Raw genomic sequence first — 22932 nt, 5'->3', positions numbered from 1 at the left:
CAGCACTGGGACCTGTGAGATTCATGGCTGGTGTCCGGTGGAATACAACAAGAGACCAGCGTGAGCACTCTTTCTTTCTCTTCCTCTGATCCCTCACATGGCTCCAGATATTTTATTGTTCTATTTGTAAAGCCTGTGAAGATCTTTTTGTGCCGTTTTATTTCTGCTCACCTCTGTTCTCTTTCAATTCAACAGTGAGCCCTTACTGAGTGAAGCTGAAAACTTCACCATCTACATCAAGAATTTCATCAGGTTTCCCAAGTTTGAATTCTCCAAGTAAAGTGGCTGTATATGGTAGTGATTGCCGGTTTGCATACGGTTTAAATGGGCCGTGAAATACATCACAGCGTGAGTTCAGCAGTATGTGTCCTTATGGCTGCCAGAAATAACTTACTGGTGCACAGAGTTTTCTATTTATGACAGAGTCAGTGAGTCAGCGGGACAGTGAAAGTCAGCGAGACAGTGAACAGTGACTTGAGACACACTTGACAGCAGGCCATGGACAGGACAGGTGTCAGATCAGATTGGGTGAAAAGTCCAAAATTTACTATACTATAGCCAAATTATTGTCTACGCATGTGGAACAAATACCTGAAAATAACATGACAGTTAACTAAATCTTTACTTATTAATGTTGTTGTTTGCGGTCAAATGCAGTTTCAAGCAATGGATGATTTGAGAAAAAGTTCACAGAGGTTTACGGTGCGGTTTCTATGCGCATGGTGCAGACACTCTGCTTACACTTCTGGTGTGAATAGGGGATTTGTAAGACAGATTTACTGGAAATGCTACATTTTCCATACAGACAGGTTCCACAGAAACCCAGGACATTTACAGTAAGCCACCTTTATCCCTCTGGATTCAGTATGCATGAAAAAATGAGTAAATGCAGCCGGCTGTGTGGAGCATTTCCAAAGTTCTCTTGCTTCGAGCATTACTCTGTGTTAAACGATGAGAGCATCTTCTGGCCATCCTGTAACCACAATTCTCACTGATGTTAAATGTCTGGTGATCAAACATCGACCCACCCAAAGCTTCTCCTGCAGAGCTGTTGTAACATCTTAGCAGACAGCGTGACTGGTGACAGAAATCCTAAAGGATCGTAAATAGAACTGGTTGTAGACAATATCCCCGGTGTGGTCAAAGACGCCTGGTTCACGTCAAACTTGAACTTAAATGAGTCTGGCTAAACACACCAGTGCAGACCGAAAGTCCTCTCCATGGGAAATCTGTCTATGTCCACATCAAGGTTCTTAATATCCTCTGAAGCACTGATCTCCAGACTGTTGCTTACTCATTTAAAAAAAAAAAAAAAAAAATCTTCTAAGGAAAAAAATCTAATCTATCGTGGAACTCTTCGTCTGCTGGTCAGGCCTCAAGCTGCTTTAATTTTGGCTTGTTCAGCAGTGCTCAACATTTTGGCTTGTTCAGCAAAGGTCTTCGTCTAACTTTCGTTTGAAAGCCTACCCACGTTAGAAACACTGTCACTAGGGTCTTTAGAAGATCTTACATATTAAAGGAAAATAACGAAATCAATGACAACAAAAACTAAACTCCTGAGCTGGAAGAGCAGGAGAAAAGGGTTCCAACAAAAACGTCTGCCCTCCTCTGCAGGCTAGTGGACTGTTTAAAAGAAGAACTCAAGACATTACAGTAAGAACAAACTTAACATGGAGCACTGACAAACACTAATGCTGCTGCTGCTGCTTTTACTGCTGCTGCACATGGCCTCCAGTTCAGAGTGAGTAGAAGAACAAAGAGAAGGATGAGCTGTGGCACCAGCCAATCACTCTCCAGCACCTGGAACAAGCAAAGAAGAGGCACACAGGGTTGACTGCGCCACTTAGTGCCTGAGAGGACAGGTTGCCAGGAGAAACAGAACTGACAATGAATATATACACAGGCATAATCCGACTAGGTCGGCGGGTGACGATCAGCTGATATCCTTCAACCTCGGCCATTAGTATACCCACCACCAAACAGCAAAGAAATGAATACAAACCTTCTTCTGGCGGAAGCCACCTTATTACACTTCAAAACAGTACTTGACTTGTAGAGGCTAAGCCAAAGCTTTAAGCTGCTGAGGGAATTGACGCGCTATGATGACCGTGATAGATGAATGAAAGTCCAAGTCATTCTCCTTGCAGTCGCCCTCCGAGGTAGTCTCAGCATGTTACTGGAAAAACAAAAATCCCTTCCGACTGGAAACACCCCACCCGACCCACCAAAGGTTCCTACCTCATATAGGTAAAATTGTTAATCAACCTTTTATTCACACCAAACAGGAACAAAATTTATGAATCTGCTCCAACAGACTTCTTCATTCGTCCTTGCAGGTCTGTCACTAGAAGGACGTTAATGTTTCTAAATGAACCACATATATTCTGATATGAAGACGCTGTTGTGCAATAACTGTTGGGGAAACAATAGCACACAAAAAACAAGGTTTACAGACATTTATTTCAATCAGTTATAATTTACTCACAGTGATATACATGAAACGTAATCTCAGGTGCATCAATCTTGTGCGGATATTGTCTGTCTGGACCCATCCATCTTAAACTAAAAACAACAATTGCTCTGGCTCTCATGAATATAAGTGAGTTAAAGGTTGAGCAGGCTCAGTCACTGTCTAAAGGAGGGAAGTAAGAAAACATATCTGTTGATAAATCCTCCGTTTCATCAACAGTTTGTAAGGAGAAATGCAAAGTAATTCACAAGTGACTTATCTAAAAAAAACAGCAGGACAGACTGTGTGTATATATATTTATATATATTGTTTTTACAAAGTATTAGATAAGGTTAGCTTGGGGTTGTTTGAGTTAGAGCATTTTAGTACACATGCACCATCCCGTACAGGAAAGTCCAAAATAAGATGTAAGTAAAAAGACCTCCCACAAGACCTCCAGTAAAGAGAGGTCGTCGTGATTTGAAAAATTTGCTCCAGCGCCGTCCAGCCTTGAGAATGAGCAGCACGGAGAGAAGAAACGCAGAGAAGAAGTAAAAAATAAAGCCATAGAGTCCAGTCAGCCCCAGGATGCCAGCCGTTGCTCCAGACAGGGCCGAGACTGACGTGCGACAGTAGTCCAGGACAGCGGCGTTGCCCCTCACAGCTACTTCGCTGATGAACTGCGGTCCCTCGCGCTTGGCCACAACTCCTGCCATCTTGGCTCAGGTCGGCAGTCACTGATGGGCGTTCCTATCAACAAGATGGAGATGGACACATTTAATGATAACAAAGGTATTACCCCAGCCCCTGTCCCATTTAAAACTGCATCAGATTTAAAATGCACAACTTTATAATACTTTCAATTAAAGAATCATAAATCAGACTTATATGTATATGAAGACAATTTACAGCTCAAGGTTTTAAGCACAGAAATCTAGGTCAATGCATTGACAATGAAAATAAAAGCTTCCCCTACACGTCTATCTTAATGTATCGTTACACATAAAGGTTAATAACATGTTTTGAAAACATTTCATCATTGCAGCAGCAGCAGCAGCACCCACAGAGATGTTGTAGGGTGAGCCAACTTGTGACATGAAAATAAGCGTAAACATAACACGTCATCCTGGTGGTTGAAGGAATAATACATACGTACATGTCCTATATTTGAGTAACAATAAACCCAACCCACTCAACAAAGAGGCCAAAGGCAAAGAGCACTGGTCGCACAACGGCTCTAGGCCATGTCTTCAAAGGCTACATACAGCAAATACAACTAGCTCGCATCGGATACATGGTAAGGCTAGCTTTAGCTAGTTTGCATAGACAAACGAGTACGAGTCTTTATAACGCGCCCTTGGCAAACTCACTAATCCACAAAGAATGACAAATAAAAAAAGAAGTGTATCCAGCCATCAAAATGTTAGCAATTTGCTTATTTTAAAACGCTTCGCAAACCTCGCTGGCAAGCTAGCAGTGAGGGCTAGTTAGCTCTGCGGGCTGCTGCCCTGACGGAAAAACACGAGTTTCTTACCAAAGAAAATACAACCAGGTACTTCTGGTACTTCGGTCTGTCACAGGACTATTAGAAACACACACGAGATACTTGAACTTGAACAGAAGGAATATGAGATGTACGCATTACAATATCAGCTGTTACGACACAGATACTGCTCATTCATTCCAGCATAAACGTCGCTCTTGAGAGAAGCCGTCCATGATGGTTCGCAGTGCATTGTGGGACCTGGCGTCTAAATAGAGCGACGCAGTGGTGCGTTGCATTAATTTAGAAAACGCGGAAAATAACGTATTATTGAGAAATATGGTCGTATTACTTTGGTTGTACTTTTCGGCGCAAGTTTCCAAAGTCAGTGTGTTGTCGGTGACAGGGACATTTGATTCTGATAGTTTGATTGGAGGTTACAGTCAACAAAATGCTATTGAAATAGACGTAATCATTTTTACAATAATACCTAAAAAGAGTCACGCGTTTTGGTGTCCGTGATAAATATCAAATTCCCCTACCTTTTTGATCCAGAGTGTAAAACAACGCTCTCGATTGTCGTTTTGTTTTACTCAAAAAAGTCTAGCGCAAAAATTCCTACGTTACATAAACATAGCACGTTTGGCTTTGTCATCACAATACGAGACAAGAGAGTGTCAAAGTCCCGGCGGTCGGCAGGAGTGATGTCTCCCTATATTCTGGGTATAGACGTCGGCACCACTTCCATAAAAGCAGTTTTATTAGAAAAGGTCTCCAGGGCGGTGGTTGCCAGTCAGACTTTAGCAACAGCGGCGGATGTGGTCGACAATAGCGGTATAAAAGTGAGTACCTTGACGCGACAAAAACTTTAACCAGCGGCTGAGTGTCTGATATTGATGTGAGTGTGACACTCCTTTGTTAAATGACACCGCAGGCAAAAGAACAGCAAACCTCCCACATCATAGATGCTCTGAACCGCTGCGTCTGTCTGCTGCCCAGAGACAAACTTGAGAATGTCAGCAGCATCGGACTGTCCGGACAGATGCACGGAGTTTTATTTTGGAAGGCAAAGAGTGGTGAGACTCATTGTTTCCTGTCAGTGTTCTGTGTGCTGCTGCTGCATGAGTGGCGCAATAACTGCCGATCTGATGACTCCATCACAGCAGTCGCAACAACAGGAACTGGATTTGTTCAAAGTGTTGTATTATTAACTGCACCTCAGGTTTTAATGAATTATTAAAAGACACATGAGCATTGGTGTTTAGTAGGACACGTTGAAGATGCAGTCAGATGAAATCAGATTTTCTCAGTACGTCAGAATTCGGATTCAACTAGAATCACATGCTGTTGTTGCCCTCTGCTGGTCAAAGACTTCCTAGAATTATAGTCTGCAAACAAATAAATAACCCCATTTTTAAAATGATGTAAACCCAACTTTAACGGAATAGATTAGGCTAGGTTTTCTGCTCTACATTTTTGTATTTCTTTCCCTCTTTCAGGTTGCGATTGGCCTGATGGGGAGTGTTTCACAGCCAGGGACACCAGTCAGTTGATCACCTGGCAGGATGGGCGCTGCAGCTGTGACTTCCTGTCATCTCTCCCAAAACCAGACTCACATCTCAGTGTGGCAACAGGTTTTGGCTGTGCAACCATTTTGTGGTTAATGAAAAACAGGTCAGTATGCACTCAAGAAAACAAAAAACAAGAACAATACCATTTGGTTGACACACAAAACTAATAATAAAAATAATATTTTGCTCCGTGGCAGGCCTGGGTTCCTTGAGGACTTTGGAGTTGCAGGCACCATCCAGGACTATGTGGTGTCCATGCTGTGCGGTTTGGATGGCTGTGTGATGACGCCTCAGAATGCAGCCAGTTGGGGCTTTTTCAACACTACTTCAAATCAGTGGAACACAGAAATGTAGGTGAAGTGCAAAGGTGTCTGTCTTAACAACCTCCACAAATATTGTGCTCAAGTTCTCCCTAACATTTACACAGTTACTAACATTTTAAATACTAAATGCATGAAAATGTGCCGCTTGTGCATGAGTTGTGTTAAAAACAACAACACTGGAGAACAATTGGAGCTTATTGTGATCCTGCTGTTTCAAACTGGTTGTGTGTAATGTGCTTAACACGCCACTCTGTGTGCATGTGTCAGTCTGAGAGCTGCCGGCTTCCCTACGCACCTGCTTCCTCAGTGTGTGCCATCTGGTGGCTTGGCGGGGCAGACGCGTTCCAACTGGCATGGCGTTCCTGCTGGCACGCCAGTAGGGGCCGCCCTGGGAGACTTCCAGTGCTCTGTCTACTCCTGTATGAGGGATCAGACTGATGCAGGTGAAACAGGAAGTTCAGTCTTTGTCTCAAAGGGACAGTCATCCCATTTCAGTGCATGCAATCCCTGACTCTTATGCACCCTGTAACCTTGAAATAAAGGAATACATTATGCTGGATGATCCACTATGTTGAAATGAAACAATGTGCTGTAACTGAAATAGAGCATGCAAGAAAAATAATTCTTAACAATCTACAGTTTGCTTTCATATTAATTAAAGACAGAATGCAGATGATAATTCTGTCAGCGTCTCTTAAGGGCATTTTTTTTTTTTTTTTTAGCAATGTTGGACATGTGACAGATTGAGTTTCTGTCTTTCATAGTGCTCAACATCAGCACCTCTGCTCAGCTGACCTACGCCATGCCAGCTGACTTCAAACCTCAAGGTTCTCCACAGCCCGCCTCCTCCATTTCCTACTTCCCCTATTTTGAAGACTCGTATCTTGCGGTGGCCGCTTCGCTTAATGGAGGGAATGTGTTGGCCTCGTTTGTGGAGATGTTGAAACTGTGGATGAAAGAGTTTGGTATGTAACTATAGTCGTCCGTCCTTAGATAGATAGATAGATAGATAGATAGATAGATAGATAGATAGATAGATCGCAATGCTCTTTAAAAAAAAACAAAAAAACAAAACTCTTTTTTGTGGATAAATTCTTAATCAAAACACAAACCAACCCCAAAACATTTGTTAATCCTCTAAATTGGACTACGGCAACTCCCAAAGGTCTAAAATAGTTAAATTTGAAGCTACATTTTCAGTTTGTCATGAACTCCTCATGTGAACCAGACAGAACATAAACAAATGTAGACAAAAACAGTTTTTTCCTGTGTTGTTCATGTACGTTGACATTTTCTTGAAGAGGAGTTTAGAAGTAGAAAAGGATTTGCTTTTAGTACCAGTAACACACATTAGAGTCAGTCCCCAGAATGTTTCCACATATTCTATTCAAGCCTCTAAGCTCCCTTACCGCTTTACCCACAGGTGTGGAGGAGCCGAGTGATTTGTGCCTCTACGAGAAGCTGATTGGCTGTGCCCTGAATCAGGAAACCAGTGACCTCAGAGTGAGGCCAACCATCCTCGGGGAGCGACACAACCCCATGTGCCTGGGTCAGGTGACCAACATCTCCTCTGCAAACTTCTCTCTTGGTCATGTGAGCCGGGCACTGTGCTGCGGAATCCTTGACAACATGGCCTCCATGATGCCGGCTGATCTTCTGCAGCAGGCCGGGGTCAGAAGAATCGTGGGCAGTGGGAGCGCAATCGCCCGAAACCAAGTGCTGAGGCAGGAGGTGGAGCGGGCGTTTCCCCTGCCAGTGGTGTATGGACAGAACGCAGACTCTGCCGTTGGAGTGGCTATGGTCCTCTGTGATCGATGTTGAGTGGGGCTCAGGACTCTGTTTATGGGAACAACTCTTAAGTTGCACCACAGAGAATGATTTCATGCTAAATAAAAGAAGAAAGTTATTGTCAAAGCCGGCACTCATCTCACACCAGCTGTGTGATATCACTTCACCACTAGATGTCATAGTTTTGCACCGTTTGTGCCCTCTGTTGCCCAAAGCGCATGAACCTCCACTGGGAAAGGAGGTTTGAAAGCCGTTGTTGTTTTGAGGACCTGTGAGCTCGTGCCACATCTAGACTACATCATGTTTTACAGCTTCATGGTTTTAACTGGTAGTGGTTTCAGTGGTGAGTCTCTTCGATGTATCCAGGAAGTTTAGAATGACAGAGAAGTACATTCAAGATTGTGATTTTGGGATGTTGGATTTTTAAAAAGCTTATTTAATGACTTTATGACAGTAGAATACAGTCAGTAAAGCTGCTTTGAAAGATTTATTTTTGTTTTATGGGGGGTACAATTTCAGTCTCAGTTTTCTTTACTTTTATAATCCATAGTCCTAGATTCTGGGGGTTTACGATAAAGTAGTCCTTGCAGATGAAAGCCTCAACAAATCCCCAAGAAAGTATATCAACATCTCTTATGAAGTGGTCCTTCAATGTTTTCTGATGTAAACAACATTTTCCCCTAGAAAATTGGCCATATGAAATAATGTCCGTCATCATCAAGTGAAATAAAGATGCCCTGACCAACTTGTCCTGACCAACTTAAGTTGTTTTTGTAGTTTAAAAGTAGTGTAGAAACAGAAAATCAAATAAACAAACCAGGCTCCCAAACTCTTTTCACTTCCTGCCTTTTTGTGTTGACTTCTAAATTGAAAGAGAATTGGCTTACTTGTGTGTCACTTTATATTGAAACGCTCCTGATTGTTTTCTTCTTAGTCGTCTAAGTCCAAGTTTCCTACAGGGTTTCAGATTTTGAATATTAATTTTCAATAGCAGTAATCAAATAGTGAAAAGCTTGATATTCACAACCGCTGCTGGATTAAATTCATTGATGACATACATTTCCAGGGATAAGCATTTACACACCGTGTCAGTTCATATCATCAACAGCAGTAATGGTCACGTAGTTGCTAGACTTTCATAATACACAATGCATCACGTTGTACTTCATAAACAATGGCATGCGAAATGGAGCAGTACCATAAATATTATAGTTCAGTTATCAAATGTTCACAAAAGATGTGAGGTAAACGTTTTTTTTTTTTTTTACCTTATACCAGAAATAAATACATTCAAACATTGTCTGTGTTCTGATTCAAGTTTTAATTTGAAGAACCAGAGATATTCAAGCAATTCACACACACGCACGCACGCACGCACGCACACACACACACACACACACACACATACACACACATATATAAATATGTGTGTGTGTACATATGTATATGTAAGAATTGAAAGAAAGCATTGTATCTGGGCTGCTGATAACTAGGTTTATCCGACAGAAATCATCCTGTTCACTGTTCAAAAGGGAAGTGATCTAGGAGGAAATCATCAAATGTTAGAAACACTGGCGTGAAGTTTACAAGAGTAGAAAAAAACCCTGCAAACACACAGACAGTCACAGGACTACTGCAGCTATAGAAACACACACACACACAAAACAAGAAACAAAAACCCACACATGCTAAAAGGAAACCAGAGGCAAAAGAGACAGGAAGTACACTGACACTGTTTTGGACTGAAAGGCAATGAGCTGAATTCAACTTTCTCACGAGCGGTGCGTTGACAGGAGCTGTTATTTAACAAAGTAAGTCCGTCCTCACCTTGTCTTCGATAGCTGAGAAGGAAATAATGTTGAAGCTGCCATTTATTTGCCTTATCTAAGAAGAATTAAACTTTACACAGTTTGGTTTGGTTAAGCAACATAAATTAATCAGCGTTTTGGCGAGGCTTGTGTGTTTGTGTGCAGAGGTATTCTGCTCTCAGCACAGCGGGAAGCCACAGATGTAGGACATTATGACGTCTCTTGGGTTTTTTCTTCTTGCCGTCTCAGTTTCAGATGGTCAATACAGCATCCTTTCAAGCACTCAGGGTCCAGTAATGTGCTCTGACCTCCTCTTGGGCTGGTCACGTTATCTCCCGCTGTCTAGTGTCTGCTAATCTCAGCAACCGCTGTGTTAAAGGAGAACCAAAGCACTCTCTGCAGGACGCCTCCGCGTGTGCTGCGTGGATTCATATTATTTAAAAAACAAAAATATACATACATATACATATGTATATATATATGTATATACATGTATATTGCTGACTGGAAGAAAACCGAATCAAGAGGAACAACGAGCCTTTAGTCTGGTAAGTCAAGCAATGTCCTAGAATTGATTTTCAAGCATCACGGTGATTCTGATTCCAAAGGAGGGGTTTTGTGTATGAACAGGATCTAGGTTGGTAAAACAACAAATTGAAAGATAAACAAATCCTTGTCCTCTTAGCGTGAACAAGGTCATTACATGATATTTGTTTCTAGATTAGATCATGCAAAGACAAATAAAACAGGGTAGGCTCACAGTTTTTACAGTGTTGACTGTCTTGTTGTTTTCATTGTTCATGTGTAATTGGAGTATTGAGCTGCAATAGCCCATGAACATTGCCATAAATAATGAAGTAGTGTGTTGAACACGCTTCTGCAGGCTCACTGGAAAACCACGGAGATGGAAATGCTGCGCTGTAAATGTAATCAAATGGTCGACCACTGATTGAGTTGTTTGTGTGATAGAACAAATGATTTAACACTAAATATACTCCTTGTTTTTTTCCATGTCTTCAATAAATTTAGATGCTTTGCTAAAAAAAAAACTATTAAATATTCCTGTCACCAGGATAACCACAGAGTCACACAGTTATGACTAACCTATTCCCCATTTCGTAAGAAAAAAAAAAAAAGAGGAACCAAAAGCTCCCCTGTGTTCCCTAACATGGCTTTCTTCAGTTGACAATACTATTTTACTGGGATCAGCTGGGATCTGGGGGAACATTACAACCTAATCCCTTCAGTGAAAAGTGTGGGAATGGTGTGAGATCGTTCTGTTGAGAAGTAGTTGACGGTGCTGTGCTGTGAGTGTTGTTGCTTGAGACGCATCTTCTTAATGTGCTCCTTTGTTGGTTGTGGGTTTTGAATCATCACATGTCCTAAAATATGTCTATTGCATTTAAAGGTCAGTGAGATGGTGAAACTTGCTTCAGACTCACTGGCTTAACTCGATGCCTCGCCTTTGTTTACGTCTTTTGAAAACATCTGCTGTACGATGCATGAAAACAACGGTGCTCTGATGAAATTTAGAGAAAAAGATTTTAAATCTTTCTCATTAAAGTACAGTGTGTCAGTACATTTGTCATTTCATTTCTTTCTGCACATTATGATATAAAAATGTTTTGATATAAATTTATATAATACATATTTTAGCCTTTTTTTTCTTTGCAGGACTGGCTGGTTTTCTTTTTGCTGCAGGAATCTGGGCTGGAAAATTAAATCTAACCATGCCACATTATATGTCCCGCTGTCCAATTAGCTTCACTCAGCTCCTTGTTTGCATGACGTTGGACGACACCTAAGCTAATGTTTCTTGTTCGCACCACAGCAAAAAGCAACCCAAGATGGACAAGTCGGAGATGTTTGGCTTCTCCCTGGAGACGGACGACAGGACGGAGGAGGAGAAGGCTCGGCAGAGAGCCTTGAGGAAGCCCACGGTGGCCTCCACCCTGGGTCTGGGCCATGAGCAGCCCAAGGCTCCAATGGACACTGATTACCAGGAGGAAATGGAGCCGCACAAGCCTCAGATTAGATTCAATCTCAATTTTGACAAGTGAGCTTCTGCACACACGTAAATTGGGTGATAAGCATCTTTATTTTTATCTCTATTACAGCGCGCTGTGTGTTGTCAAGATGCATGGTGGGAGGCAACGCTTGTGCTGTGTGCGAGTTCTAGTTTTAGCTTAGAGTTGTTTCACACGAACCATCTTTGCCTACTATTTGTACAAACGGGTGTTCTGGTTAAGCTAACTATTGATTTAAGGATAGCTTTTGTTGTTTTGTCACAATTACATTACATGTTTGTACAACCATGTGTTGTCATTGAATTTTAAATGTTTAAGGTATGAGCAGAGTACCTTTCATTGTGAAACAATTCAATATCTACAAAGTGTCAGAAGGGGACACGAGACTTAAGACGTAAGATATTTTTCCACATGTGACTTTTACAAAAAATCTTTTCAAAAATCCTTTCAGCCTAGAAAACGTTTTAGGCTGCATCAGAGTTAAAGACGTTTCCATACACAGTCAATCGTTCAAGATATTCACTTCATTTTGGACTTGAAGACATGAGTCAGGAGGAACTTCACATTTGTCAGCAAGTGTAAAAATAACTTCAGCAAGCCACTGCATGGAACCAAGAAACAAAGAGATGAATACATCCTTAGTTACCCAGCGGCAAGAAAACAGCCCATGTTTTATTATTATTATTATATTATTATGTGTAACAATATGCCTCTGGAAATGACCAGATATGATTCCTCAGCCAAAAGTTTATGAATTCTTATCCGTTTTGACGTTCAGGAGAGGGCAGACGTCTCCCACAGTTCCAAAAATTCAGCAGCTCACATGAAAATAATGTGAACAAACAGTAACAGAAAAAACTCAGCACCCTCGAGTTTGACACCAAATGTTCAAGGATGATTTAGGTTTAGGATGTCTAATATTAGAATGAACTGCTGATTATCAGTTTTACCACAAATCCCAGCTAATGGAAACAAGATGACTTGGAAAAATGACATTTCACTCACTGCAACTGGCTCGCCTGCTCATTTTCTGAAGTCGAGCCATGTGTGTGAAGTGCCACCCTGTCGTCTGCAGGGGAATTCAAGGGGAGGCGGAGAACCACGGCAAGAGGAGCAGCGGGACGTTTGACATTGACAGGCTGTTTGAAGCGGTGGCCAGCAGGGACTTGGCACAGCTGGACGGCCTTGATCAGTACCTGCACCGCAGCATGAAGAAACTCTCCGACTCCCTGTGTGAGCGTGGCACCTCCTCTTATCCCTGCAACCACCACAGTGGACGCCAGCGCCCGGCCCTAACTGTGCCCTCACACTCACAGATCAGTCCTATGGCAAGACCGCACTGATGAAGGCCCTGCTGCACCTCAAAGATGGCAAGAACGAGACGGTGGAGCGGCTGATTGACATCTCTGAGAAGACGGGCGACATTCAAGAGTTTGTGAACGCAGCCTACAGCAGCGCCTACTACAAAGGTGCGACATGCATGAAGCAGAGAGGCTGGAGGAACGCTCTCCTGCCCTTCTGAGCTGCGTTGGCCTTTTCATTTTCCCTTCCTCAGGTCAGACTGCTCTTCACATCGCCATCGAGAGGAGGAGCATCTGCTATGTGAAGCTGCTGGTCAGCAAAGGGGCAGACGTCCACGCCAAAGCCTGCGGGACCTTCTTCCAGCCTCACGACGGCCCAAACTTTTATTTTGGTGAGTCTACGCCCTTGTTTGGGGGCGACGGCTTTCCAGCTGGATTCTATTACTGCACATTGAAACGCATCACATGTTTCGCCTTGCGTGATTTCCTGCTCCATTACGTGTCTCGCTAAGTGGCCAGATCAGCATTCCATTCGCTCACAGTGCACCTTATCGCAAAGTGCTGCGAAATGGATGTTGGTTCACTGCTCCACTTAACAACATCTCCACCAGCTGTTGGCATGTAAAACTGCATCATGCATTTTCAACGGATGAGCTTCTGCAGGCTCAAAAAGAGAGATGCTGTTTTAAGAGCCTCATTAGAGAGACAGACTGCGGCAGTGGGCACGTGTAATTAGACACTTTGGCCTGAAGGATTTGGCCTCAATTACAGTATAAAAATGTATGAAATTACACCCTCTCGTAATGCCTAAAACAAGTTTCCCAGTTAAAATAGTTTGACTGCCCAATACAGGATCCTTCTGACTTCAGTTTGAACTTGTATCAAGCACTAGTGGAAATTTGTGTTCAGATGCCCTAAGAATTTAACACAAGTTCATATATTATCCTGAAATATTTGTTGGGGGGGATAAATTGTTTGTGTTTTTCAAAAGGTGTGGCTGCATCAGACATCAGTGATTAAGTATGATTGTGACATATTGCAAATATATTGGGTGTCTAGCACTTTTGGCCACCACTGTATTATTCTTTTGATTTATTTTTTCAAGCCACTTTATGCCTAGTTATTTGTGTACAGCGTTTGTTGTTGTTGTTGTTTGGTATCTTGCTAAAAAAAAAACAAAAACAAACAATCTTGGTGTAGGATAATGCTTGGGATCTAACCAAACACAGGTTTGAATCATATTCAGATAAAACACAGAGTCCATGAACAGAGCCTCACTGTGTGGCCCCTCCAGGCGAGCTGCCTCTGTCTCTGGCCGCCTGCACCAACCAGCCCAGCGTGGTGGACTTCCTCATGGACAACAAGTACCAGCCGGCCGACGCCAACCAGACGGACTCCCACGGGAACACGGTGTTGCACGCCTTGGTGATCGTGGCGGACAATTCGCCGGAAAACACCGAGTTCATCACCAGCATGTATGACTGCGTCCTGGTGACGGCCGCCAAGCTGAACCCCAAACTGAGGCTGGAGGACATCGCCAACAAGAAAGGGCTGACCCCTTTCAAAATGGCCGCCAAGTTGGGGAAGATCCAGGTGAATGCCATAAATACATCCAAGGACCGAAATGAATAGATAAGTGAGGCGGCCAGGTTTTAAAGGGCCAGTGTTTTGAATTTAGCAGCATCTGCTGGTCAGAAAGCATTGTGCAAACAAATAATGTTGGGATGATGGATTGCAGTCCACTGTCTAAAGGACAGGCTGAAGCAGTGTGAACGCCTCCTTTACGAGCAGACCGGCTTCACAAACAGATTTAAATGCTTACAAATAGCAAATGGAGCTGTGTGTGTGATTTTAAAGTTATTCAAATTAAGTGTGTGATTTTTCCCACTGATTGTCACACCTCATGCAACAAAGATTGTCCTCTTTGAACGTTACATCCATCCATCCATTTTCAATACCCGCTTGGTCTTGGACTCAGGGTTGCGGGGGTCTCCCAGCTGTCATAGGGCGAAGGCAGGGTGACACCCTGGACAAGTCAGCAGTTCATCGCAGGGCCACATCAAAAGAAAAACAACAATTTGCTCTCTCTCTCACACACACACACACACACACACACACACACACACACACACACACCCCTACGGACAATTTAGAGTTTCCAATTGGCCTCACATGCATGTTTTTGGACTGTGGGAGGAAGCTGGAGAACCCACGCTGACACAGTGAGAACAAGCAAACTCCACACAGAAAGACCCAAGGCCCGGACTCAAACCCACAACCTTCTTGCTGTGACGTGACAGTGCTAAGCACTGCACCACTACCTGCTCTGGTTTGTGTTCATCTCTCACGGTGTCCTTATGCTAAAATGTCTTTGGAAAGGTGATCCTCATGAAGCAAACCTCGTGAGTGTGGTTTGGTTCAGTCACAAGAAAAGAGCCAAGTGCACTGTTCAGAACTTTACTCCACTTCTGTTTTCAGGCACATACATTTACGCTTTTTCAGGTCTCGAACTCTTCTTCTTCTTCTTTCCGTCTTTCTAGCTCAACATCCTAATTGGCCACCCACTGGCCATACCCAGTATTACTACCGTTACAGGTGTCGGTAAACACAACAGTGAGGATGATTAGATTAACTTGTTAGCAAACTTTCTACCAATTAAAATCAAGCTGGCCAATCATATTCTTCAACTCTTGCCGAACAAATTAGCAGTAAAGCAAACCATGCTGCCCATTGAGAAAAGCATCAAGTGCTGGTCTTAGCTCTCTCTTAAAAAAAAAAAATACAATGACATCCTGCCTTCATTAAACTGGTGCCACGACAGCTTCCATGTTAATGCATTTCGCAGCAATTTAGCCTGCTTTTATTTCCTGTGTGCAGTTATTTGTCTTCTAGTTAAGCTTTTAAAGACAGCGAACGGCAGCTGCCTCCCGGTTTAGTCACAATTAAGAGCTGGCTGATGGTTTACAGGGACAAACTGTAAAGGCTTTGAAATTGAGTTTGGCATCACCCAAGATCTCAGAAGTGAAATCTTTTCAGTGTAGCTGCTGTGTAAGTCACTGAACAATCAGAGGTCTTTTTTCCCTCTGACTTCCCTTTGATCTTGTCCACAGCTTTTTTCACACATCCTCAAGCGGGAGTTCCACGAGAGTTCCACCAAACACCTCTCCCGTAAATTCACCGAGTGGGTTTACGGTCCCGTCACCTCCTTCCTGTACGACCTGGCCGCTCTGGACTCCTACGAGGACAACTCGGTGTTGGAGATCCTGGTGTACGATAGTGGCATCCCTGTGAGTGTCAGCACGGTGAGCCCAGTCAGCGCTGCAGAGGTCTGTTCCCCTGGCTCAAACAGCTGTTTCCTGTCAGAGACGCCACGAGATGCTCCAGATGGAGCCCATGAACCGGCTGCTGGAGTCCAAGTGGAAGACGTTCGCAGGTCGAATGTTTCTTTTCAACTTCCTGGCCTACCTCGTGTACTTGTGCATCTTCACTGTTATAGCTTACAATAAAAAGAGCGGACAGGTGAGCTTGTTGCCCCTCATTGCATCATTCTGCTCTGTAACATCCTGAACTTTGCACAATGATGCTACGTTTTTTCCTCCTTGCTTCACAGACGCCGTTTGACTTTGACCACTCCGTACAGGACTACCTCTATGTATCTGGCCAGATACTGACACTACTGGCCAACTGCTATTTCTTCTTCATGGGGGTATGGCATTTGCCTTATAAAAATGTGATACAGAAAACTACACTGAAAATTGTGCTGTGATAGAAAAAAAACCATCTGTATGTGAATCCCCAGGTTGTGGACATGAAGAAAAAGCGTCCCAAGCTGCAATCGCTGCTGGTCGATGGATATTATGAGGTTCTTTTGTAAGTCGCACCCTTCTTTCTTAAAGTACAAAGTTAAAGTCTCCCCATTCCACACAAGCACCCCGTTTTGCAAAAACAAAAAAATAAATCTAAACAAGACTTTTTAATAGTGCATATTAATCTTCCAGTTGGTATATTAAAACATTAAAACATATTAAAACATCCAGCCGGTGCTTTAGGCTGATATCACTCTATTCGTAATTGTTCCATATATATTATTAGGTACATATACACACACACACACACACACACACACTTATGTATATATATATATATATATGTATATATATATATATATATACATATATATATATATATATATGTATATATATATATATGTATATATATATATATGTATATATACATACATATATATATATATATATATATATATATATATATGTGTGTGTGTATATATATATACACTTATATATATAAATGGATGAATTATGTGCATATGTATAAATATATCTACATAAATATACAACATACACATGACCTGCATCCGCATGCCTATTTTTTTTATGATTTAATGACATGATTTCCACTGCATCTGTTCAAATTTGGCACGTGCAAAAAACAGCTTCTGAAAGACAGCAGACAGATAAATCTCGCTGACAGATGACAGAGGCCACAACAACAGAAAACAATTAGATTAGTTTAACACACCCACAGATTTCTGTTGAGAAATGGGTCAGAACCCCAGGCGGCAATGGTACGAATCCTGTGATTTGTGTGCCCTGTGCTATGTGTGTGCACAATCATGCAGTGTGTCTCATGTGAAAAAGTGTACACAGTACCCGGTGGCTGATGCAGTAAAGTCTTTGGATGTGCTCTTTACAAACACATGCAGTGCTATCAGTGAACATGGGATGAAATGTTATGATAATTATACTCGAGAATGACGTGAATCAATGGGAGTCTTCTGATTTACGTTTATGTTCAATGCAACGTGATGTAACAGGACAACTAATTATTACTCTGCTACTCTTTCAAACCGTTCAAGTGCCACATTTTTTTTGTTTTGGCGGTAGGTCATGTAAAGCTCTCGATTTGTACAAATGGTGGTGTGCTGTGCAATACCGCCCCCCTTCGTTCACATAGTGGAACTGCGAGTACCAGCGCTTCTTTGGAGATAGACAGATAGATAGATAGATAGATAGATAGATAGATATTATTATTATTATTATTATTATTATTATTATTATTATTATTATTATTATTATTATTATTATTATTATTATGTCAGACTGTGAGTCCATGTCCAAGTACATGGAGAGACACTAGGCAGACCCAGGGAGAACATGGGTATCGAACCTGTGACCTTCCTTCTTTCTCTGAGAGAAATATAGATTGAACATCAGAACAACCCGGCCCTGCTGCTTTCATTAAACCTTGTCATAACACTGACAGACCCAGTCTATTATTATTGAATCAAATCTGTTGACGGTAAGGATTCTCTGCACTAGAGCCAGATGGAGAAACTGACCTTTATTTGATATCTGGACAGATTAGGGAGCTTCTTTTCATTCCACACGCAATTCTTGAGAGACATGTATGTGAATCCATATTACAGCTCACAGTATATTGGTTACTCAAGGGTAAGTGTAATGAACATTAGGGCGCACAGGGTGGTACAAAGACGAGACAGCCCAGCTAAACGAATTTTTGATTAAAAATGGAACATATTGGACCACCTTTACCTGACAGCACTTCCAATGTGATGGATCGTCATCATTAATACTTCAGGAAGTGCCGTGACTGGCAGCACACCCAAAAACCTAAAATACCTCTGAGATTTGGATGGATGGATGGATGCCATTATGAGCAGGTTTTTCTATAATCGTAGAATGAGGGGGCATAATGGGGAAATTGTACCCGTATAATGTATTTAATACTGTAGATCTCATGTGTCTTTCAGAACTGTTTCTTTGACCAGTAGCAACACAGGTGTTTTTTTTTTTTTTTTTTTAAAGGGGACTTTGCAGCTTTTCAAACAGTGAGAACTCTGGCAAGCCTGAATCAAGATATGATGAATATATAAATTACTCATCAGCCCGTCATTTATTTCCTTTCTTGTGCATATTATAAAACCATTGTTATTGTTCTCTGCTGCTGACTCCAGTCTGTTCCAGGCCGTCCTCTTCCTGGCCGCTGCAGGGCTGTATCTCAGCGGCTTGGATGAATACCTGGCCTTCCTGGTGTTGTGTCTGGCTCTGAGCTGGGTCAACGTCCTCTACTACTCCAGGGGTCAAGAACACATGGGCATCTACAGCGTCATGATACAAAAGGTAGGTCACGCAGGACGGCGCCAGGACCCCAGGGGTTGGGGGGAGGGGAGACCTCCCACTTTGTCGCCCCAGCCCTGACAGAGCTCCGTCCCCCTCTGTGCTTTGTAGATGATCCTCAGTGACATCCTGCGCTTCCTCTTCGTCTACATGGTCTTCCTCTTTGGATTTTCAGCAGGTGTGGCTAACTTTGCATTTTCAATGAGATAATACAGCGACAAATGTGAGCCTTTTGTACCATACATAGTAGTATGTAGGAATTATGTTAAAATATCATTGCTTCTGACTAAGACGTGAGTTAATCTTGTCACATTTTGTCCCAGCGGTGGTCACCCTGCTCATCGAGCCTAAGGAGGACAGCGCCCCGAAGACCCGACTCTTCATTGAGAGCACCAGCGGGACGGGTTGTTTCAAACCCAGCTACAGAAACATCTCCTACACCACAATGCAGCTCTTCAAGTTCACCATCGGCATGGGCGACATGGAGTTCACCGAGGACTACCAGTACAAGGAGATCTTCTACCTGCTCCTCATCTGCTACATCATCCTCACCTACATCCTTCTGCTCAACATGCTCATCGCCCTGATGAACCGCACCGTGGAGCAGACAACCCAGGAGAGCACCAGCATCTGGGGGCTGCAGGTAAAGGACGGGGCTGAGCTGTTGTTTTTTGGCAAGATCTTTTCTCCCAAAGCGACTGACAAGGTGCTCACCGCTGCTTGCAGAGGGCCATCACTATCCTGGACATGGAGAGGAGGATGCCGTGCTGCCTCAAGAAGGCGCTGCGCTGTGGGGTGAAGAGGAAGCTGGGAACCGCTCTGGGGGAGGACCAGCGCTGGTGCTTCAGGTTTGCTTGTTCGACAGCTACTTGACCTTGTTGGCTTGCTGAATTTGTAGTTGTAGTTTGCAGTTGTTTCACTGTACTTTGCTGTTCTAGAAGAGATTTTTACTCTATTAAGTAACAGAAAGAAAAAAAGAAAAAACTTCAGAAGATCCAATGTGTACGATGTGGCCATTTTTTTATTTATTATTTTTTTAAACTAACTTTACAATAGACTACTACTGCAGATCTACTATAGATTTTACATGTTTTCTCATTTGGTGTTGTTGGTTTTTTAATCTGGGAGAAGTCACCCTGGTGTTATTCCTGGTTTTCCAGGTTGCTGGGCCCATTCTTGTTTAATTGCAGAGCCGCCACATTCTGGGCCTCTGTAGACACGTGGTGGCACAATATGGCCACAGTTTTACAAAACTAGACAGGCCAATAGACTTCCAGTAGTGCTATGAATTCACAAATCTTAAAAAAAGATAAGCATGTAAATATACACATACCTCATGTATATATAAATATGTATGTATATATACACGTATATATATATATACACACACGTATATATATACATATATATATATATATATATATACATATATATATATATATATATATACATATACATATATAATATTATATATATACATATATATACACATATGTTTACATATATATGTATATATATATATATATATATACACACGTGTATATACATATATATATAGTGAATGTATATATACATACACACACATGTATATATATATATGTATGTATGTATCAATATATATCACAATATCACAATTAAGTGTAGAAAACCACTGATACTGTCAAAACTTCCAAATAAAATATTTCAAGAGATTCCTCAACAAAGTTTTAATATGTCTGCCAAAAGTACTGTCATTTGTCCAGACACCAAGACAATAACAAAACAAACTATTATGATATTAGATATCACTATGTTAAATAATTAAACAATTACGCATGACAGCGGATAGGAGCCTGCGATGTTGATTTTGCTGGCCTAAGGCAGATTTCATAGAACCTGACAATACAAGCCAGCTGAAATGCAGTATGAACTCTACCCTAATATAAAAGACTGGAAGCAGCGGAACCAAGTAGACATTATATGACGTGAAAACTATAAACTATGGAGAATAACCCCATGATCGTTCTTACAGGAAAATGTATTTTTTAGTATGAGGGTGTCACTGACACACACATATATACATATACATGCATACACATATATACACACACAAGGCAATGAGAGATGCGGGCTAAGACACCAGATGCTTGCCCTGTAATGATAACAGTGTGCAAATGGAGGTGCGAGCCTGACGATTTAGCAGCAGATGCAGCAGCGTGAGGAAGATCGATTGACACTCAGCACACTGTGTCCCTCACTAATTTGCCCTCTCTGACAGCAGATTGATGCGTCACCCAGCAGACAGTAATTGAAGCATGTGTCCTCTTGTTGTCTCAGAGTGGAGGAAGACAACTGGAACAAATGGAACACCAACCTGGGTAAAATCAATGAGGAACCGGGTTGCTGGGATTGGCCTGCCGCAGATACTTCGCAGAGCAGATGGAACAGGCGTCAAGGTTCACGTAACTACACTCTCAAGGCTCGGAGGAGGGTTTTGGATTTTTAAGGCGTCGGCTGCAATCTGTGTTTGTGGAAGGTGTAGTTCAGTGAAAACGGACCTGTCATCCACTCACACCTTGTGATCCTTGGAAACGTTTTGGAGTTTCTCACACAGGAAGAATTCCATCTAGTGTGCTAGTGGTGTTCCTCCAATGTAAAAAAAAAAATACTGTAAGAAAAATACAACACATATCCATTCTGCCGCTGTGGTGATATGTAAGTGTTTGGAAGACGCGGCACTCCAATTTGACTGGAAGCAGCCAAAAATATCAGCTTTAGCCTGTTAGCCAGAGGTGTGTGCGCTGAGTGCACAAGGTCAGCGAGACTGCTCCCATTAGCTGCTGTTTACAGCCTGCGTCAGTGTGAGAAAGCTGAGATTGCGCTGCGGTCGCTGCTTCTGGACAGCGAAATGATGCCACAGCAGCAGTATTGACACATGATGGAAGACAAACACAGCACAGCCGTCCATCTGTGAAACTCCAGAATGGTCACATGGATTAGAAAATATCCCCGTAGCTTCCATTGACAGCAGGGGAAAAAAATGCAGAAAATGAGTGAAATTTAAATTTTGGGCGGTGACATTTTCCTCTTTGGTCCACAGGGAGGAGCCTGAGGGGCCTCTTCATGCCAGCTGGCCGCCGGCAGACGTATGACTCAACGGAGACGGATGACCTGAGAACCTCAGTGGTCTGAGGCCTCGTTCTCAGACTGGCCGCTCAGCCTGGCTGACCTGAGTAACGAGGCATTCAAAGCGGCAGACAGTGCCGGGTTTCAACGGCTCAGGAAGCCTCGCCGCCAGACGTGATATCGGCCTCTCTGACTGACACACGCTCAGATGTCAGCCAGACTTTGAATGCAGCGTTTCCACCGACAACAGCAGCGCAGGGGAAGGCGGCTGACTTGTCGTTGGGAAATAAAAAGTCAGATTTATCCCAGCTGAATGTTGCATTAAGTGGCTCTTCATTACCTGTGAAAAAAAGAATCCCCCCTGTAATAAATTGAAGTTGAGTCTGAAAGCCTTCCCGCATGCGTCTTTGTTGCTGCCAAAAGGATCTCTGGCTTCACTTGCTCCTTGAGCCTCCTTCCTGGAATAATACTGATCACCAAGCCGCTGATCCTGCACCGCCCCCTACAGCGTGCCCTTTAAACAAGTTCCATTTCCATCACAGCCAGACAAGCTAAATCTTCCGCAGCCACACAGTCCCGTGGTTCACAGCGTGCTCTGTCTGCTCAACTTCCTGCTCCTTCCTGGCACACTGCCGCTCGTGTAAATGGCATGAAAGCACGCTGATTGGTGCAACAACGAGCACCTAGGGCATTGTTAGGTGTCCTGATGACAAATCACGTGTTGTTATTCAGCCGCGTGCAAGGCTGAATGAGACAGAATGTTCAGCCTGGCTGAAGTGACGGGGAGGATTACAGCGGACAATGCTCTCATGCTTCCGCGTCGGACGATACAATATGGACACAGTGACACCAGTTAGTTTAAAATGGACACAGCTCACTTGGACGACAAAATATGACAAAACTTCTCAGTTTGTGTTGC

The 22932-nt window shown here is 42.7% G+C and overlaps 2 protein-coding genes across 6 annotated transcripts; both read left to right on the top strand.

The window, feature by feature from the left end:
• Positions 1-4453: 4453 nt before the first annotated feature.
• On the top strand, positions 4454-8102 carry shpk (sedoheptulokinase). The gene is made up of 7 exons (XM_076020171.1): positions 4454-4774; positions 4867-5008; positions 5432-5606; positions 5701-5853; positions 6094-6269; positions 6591-6791; positions 7250-8102. The coding sequence occupies exons 1-7, from the start codon at positions 4637-4639 to the stop codon at positions 7645-7647; spliced, it is 1383 nt and encodes a 460-aa protein (XP_075876286.1). The 5' UTR covers positions 4454-4636; the 3' UTR covers positions 7648-8102.
• Positions 7260-22402, top strand: trpv1 (transient receptor potential cation channel, subfamily V, member 1). 5 transcript variants are annotated; one of them, XM_076020161.1, is made up of 17 exons: positions 9283-9425; positions 9769-9970; positions 11254-11478; positions 12525-12682; positions 12766-12918; positions 13005-13142; positions 14045-14343; positions 15861-16037; positions 16114-16269; positions 16361-16456; positions 16550-16620; positions 18746-18911; positions 19020-19086; positions 19232-19551; positions 19635-19756; positions 21225-21349; positions 21988-22402. In XM_076020161.1, exons 3-17 carry the CDS (start codon positions 11270-11272, stop codon positions 22077-22079), a joined length of 2349 nt encoding a protein of 782 aa, XP_075876276.1. In that variant the 5' UTR covers positions 9283-9425; positions 9769-9970; positions 11254-11269; the 3' UTR covers positions 22080-22402. The 5 variants fall into 5 exon arrangements, 4 of the variants coding, with proteins under 4 accessions (XP_075876277.1, XP_075876278.1, XP_075876275.1 ...); XM_076020162.1 differs by lacking the exons at positions 9283-9425; positions 9769-9970 and adding an exon at positions 7260-7380; XM_076020163.1 differs by lacking the exon at positions 9769-9970 and having other exon boundaries at positions 9268-9425; positions 21225-21343.
• Positions 22403-22932: the final 530 nt, after the last annotated feature.

Source organism: Nelusetta ayraudi, unplaced genomic scaffold (genome assembly GCF_046127955.1).
Source record: "Nelusetta ayraudi isolate G7.1 ecotype Tasmania unplaced genomic scaffold, CSIRO-AGI_Nayr_v1 ptg000011l, whole genome shotgun sequence".
Classification (NCBI taxonomy): Eukaryota; Metazoa; Chordata; class Actinopteri; order Tetraodontiformes; family Monacanthidae; genus Nelusetta; species Nelusetta ayraudi.
This window is presented reverse-complemented; position numbering and strand designations above follow the sequence as displayed.